This window comes from Amphimedon queenslandica, unplaced genomic scaffold (assembly GCF_000090795.2).
Source record: "Amphimedon queenslandica unplaced genomic scaffold, v1.1 AMPQUscaffold_13515, whole genome shotgun sequence".
Lineage (NCBI taxonomy): Eukaryota > Metazoa > Porifera > Demospongiae > Haplosclerida > Niphatidae > Amphimedon > Amphimedon queenslandica.
Window position 1 is genome coordinate 78,923 of NW_003546249.1, and position 3,631 is coordinate 82,553.

The 3,631-nt window shown below is 39.2% G+C and overlaps 1 protein-coding gene across 1 annotated transcript; it reads left to right on the forward strand.

Moving 5' to 3' along the window:
- Positions 1–389: 389 nt before the first annotated feature.
- Positions 390–2,401, forward strand: LOC105314408 (ATP-dependent DNA helicase PIF1-like). Its single transcript, XM_011408570.1, has 3 exons — positions 390–743; positions 889–1,468; positions 1,551–2,401. Exons 1-3 carry the CDS (start codon positions 390–392, stop codon positions 2,399–2,401), a joined length of 1,785 nt encoding a protein of 594 aa, XP_011406872.1.
- Positions 2,402–3,631: the final 1,230 nt, after the last annotated feature.

Genomic DNA, 3,631 nt, shown 5'->3' on the forward strand with positions numbered 1-3,631 from the left:
GCTCAACAGCTTCAATCCCATTTAACTAACATCCTGGTGTGCTAATGTCGACATGCAGTAAATTTTATCAAGGAACAGGGTTGTTCAGTACTGCACCAAGTATGTCACCAAAAGTGAGACACAACCACAGTCTTTGAGGATACTTTTGCCAACATTGCTTGTTGTCTTAAAGAAGGCAACAAATCAGTCAGAGCTGTCCAGAAGCTCCTCATTAACAGTTTTGGAGAAAGGGACTATTCAGCACAGGAAACCTGTCAAATCCTATTGCAGCTCCCTATGTACAAGGCATCAAGGAGTTTTTTCACTCACAGCCTGATGGCTCTAGAAGTGTTGAAAACACTGCTCAAGAGGGAGAGACGGCAACAGCTCATTTTGTGCTGGATCACAATATGTCACGTCCAACTACTCCACAGTTCAATGCCATCACTATACTCGACTTTACTTGTCACTACACTATGCCAAAGGAGCTTGGTGATGAACCAAAGAAGAGAAGTAAAGAAGTCATTGTTACTCCCAGACCTTACTGTTCTCCTAATTCATCTGGCCTCAACTATGAGCAGTATTGTCGTCACTCTCTGATGAAATGCAAGCCATTCAGAGATATCAATGAACTCAAGTGTACCTATGACACCTTTACAGAAGCCTATGCTGAATTCCTCCAGTCTGGAAATGTTCCAAGATCCCTAGAACAGGATATATTCAGACTGCAGCAGCACCAGTCATCAGCTGCTGTTGAAGATGAAGTATGTACATGTACATGTAATGTAATATTTAGTTGTTAAAATTTTAAATATACTGAATAAACTTAAAAATATGCATTTCTAAAACCTTACTACTTCCATTACATGTACGTGTATGTTAGTTGTTGTGATAACAATATTTTTGTAGGGCACATCCCAAGACGAACAGCAACAGAACCAGAAAATAAGAGCTCAAGAGGAATGTATGTTGATCAGTCCAAGAACTAGTGAACTTGAGCCAGTCAACACAACTGAGGAGGAGCATGCTTGGGCAGAAGCTGCAAGATCATATTCTGATATTGATAATGCTCCCAATTTCATTGCTCAGGGAAGACAGAATACCACACCCACTCCATTTACCACCTCTGCTACTCCAGACAATCTTCAGGGAAGACAGTTGGATGTGTACACCACTGTCAAACAGCACTTTGAGAGTAACTGTCAAGAACCACTTCACATCATCATCAATGGTACAGCTGGTACTGGTAAATCAAACCTTATCAACTGCTTGTGGTTGTTGTTGGGTGGTAGTGTCAGAGTAGCTGCACCAACAGGAGTGGCATCTTTTATTATTGAAGGAAGGACACTCCATAGTCTCCTGCACCTACCTGTGAGAGGTGACTTTAAGGAAATGGAAGGAAGCAATCTACAAAAGATGCAAGATGAAATGTCATCGACCAAGTACCTCATCATTGATGAGATGTCAATGATGGGAAGGAAGACCTTTGGTTATTGACCGTAGACTGAGGCTAGCATTTCATGGAAAGTCACAAGTTGTGTTTGGTGGGTGCTCTATTTTATTGTTTGAAGATTTTGAACAGTTACCACCAGTAGTGGACCTTCCCATTTATACTACAGTCACACGATCAGATCTATCAGACCAGGGGTATAAAGCATACAGTCAGTTTGAGACAGCATTTACTTTAACCCAAGTAATGAGGCAATCTGGACAAGATCCTGATCAAATCAGATTTCGTGACAATCTAATGTGTCTCAGGAATGGAGATACAACAATAGAAGTCTGGAACCACCTCATGGAGCAAACACCAACTAGAGTACAGGACCAGTCTCCATATGTAAATGCTCTTCAACCGTTCCCTACTGTTGAAGCTGTTGTTGATCACAATGTTGCTATGTTACGTGAGTGTGGTCACCCAATTGCTACCATTAAGGCAGTACACACTGGAGCCAATGCAGCCAAAGCTCCACCTGATGATGCTGGTGGCTTGGAACCAGTTGTGATGCCAGCAAGATCAGCAAAAGTGATGCTAACTAGCAACTTGTGGGTTGAAGTGGGATTAGTTGATGGAGCAATGGGAACAGTTGAAGCTATCTGCTACAAGGAAATCACACCTCCTGCTTTCCCAGTGGCTGCAATGGTACAGTTTGATCATTACACTGGACCAACTGCGCATGATGGAACAGTACCAATCACTCCAGTACGTCGTAATTGGTCTTCTTCAGGTGGTCAATGTTCACACCTTCAAGTACCACTCAAGCTGGCTTTGGCAGTGACGATCCACAAATCCCAGGGACTCACTCTAGACAAAGTAGTCATCGATGTAGGGAAGGAGTTCTGTGGTGAATTGACATTTGTCGCCTGCTCCAGAGTAAGGAAGTTGAAGGATATTCTGTTTATGCCACCATTTCCTCTCCAATGACTCAAGAACATCGCTAATAGTAGACGTCTTCAGGAGAGGAAAGAAGAAGATCAACGACTACTTTTTTTTCAAGAAGGACCACCTCCTGAAGATAAGTTAGTACATAATGAAGAGGAACAGTTAATCGATGTACATGTAGAAGTACAAACTTCACCTGTTCCTGAGGATCAATGCATAGGGAGTGGATGACATTATCATCACATTATTTTACATAGGATACACAGGATGTATCATAATGGATTAGGTTGCATCTCTGCCAACATTAGTACATTATATGCTAAAAGACGTATATTTCATTGGATATCAAACCTCAGAGATATGTCACATTACATGTATTTTACTCATATTTTACTCAAAAAGACGCTACCATAGCACTTCATAAATTATGCTTCCTTTTGATTACTTAGCATAGCTGGGATTATTGGAAAATAATTATTACGTTTCATCATTATTATTATTACTAAAGTACAAATAAAGACAACAGAGATATATTGAAAAGAAAAAAGTCATATTGTTATTGTTATTATTATTATTACTATTTAAAAGGAAGAAAATCAAAATCACAAAAACAAAACAACTATTGTTATTATTATTATACTTGTAAATTGTTCTTATACATACAATTGATTATTGTTATTGTTATTATTATTATTATTATTATCATTATTATTATCATTATTATTACCAGTTTCTTATTACAAATTATTTTTCTAGATTATAGTAACCAATACTTGTATTAAAACAAGATGAAGATCTTACTGGCACTAGAGGTTATAATGAAAACAAACAGTCACACAGTGAATCACTAAAATGCCATTCATAAACACAGGTGAGTGGTAACTGCATCTTATATTGCATTTAGTGTGTTTTACATGTCTAGGTATAGGAAGGCAAAGCAATCTTTAACTATTGACCATACATGCTTTGGGTGGTGGTTATTAGATCAGAAGTTTCACATTTTTGTCTTTTAGCTACATGCTGTGGGTGGTGGTCATTAGATGAAATGAGGAGTCTCTTGGCCATACACGCTGTGGGTGGTGGTCATTAGATGATATGAGGAGTCTCTTGGCCATACATGCTGTGGGTGGTGGTCATTAGATGACATGAGTCTCATGGCCATACACACTGTGAGTGGTGGTCATTAGATGAAATGAGGAGTCAGATTATTGTCTCTTGGCCATACATGCTGTGGGTGGTGGTCACTAATTGGATTTGAATATGTGAATTTTG

Bases quoted from the DNA above. Each gene is read 5' to 3' on its own strand.
- LOC105314408 (XM_011408570.1), top strand. From the start codon at position 390: ATGTCACGTCCAACTACTCCACAGTTCAATGCCATCACTATACTCGAC. The intron at 744-888 runs GTATGTACATGT...ATATTTTTGTAG, and splicing joins CAGCTGCTGTTGAAGATGAA to GGCACATCCCAAGACGAACA. The intron at 1,469-1,550 runs GTTATTGACCGT...TATTGTTTGAAG, and splicing joins GATGGGAAGGAAGACCTTTG to ATTTTGAACAGTTACCACCA.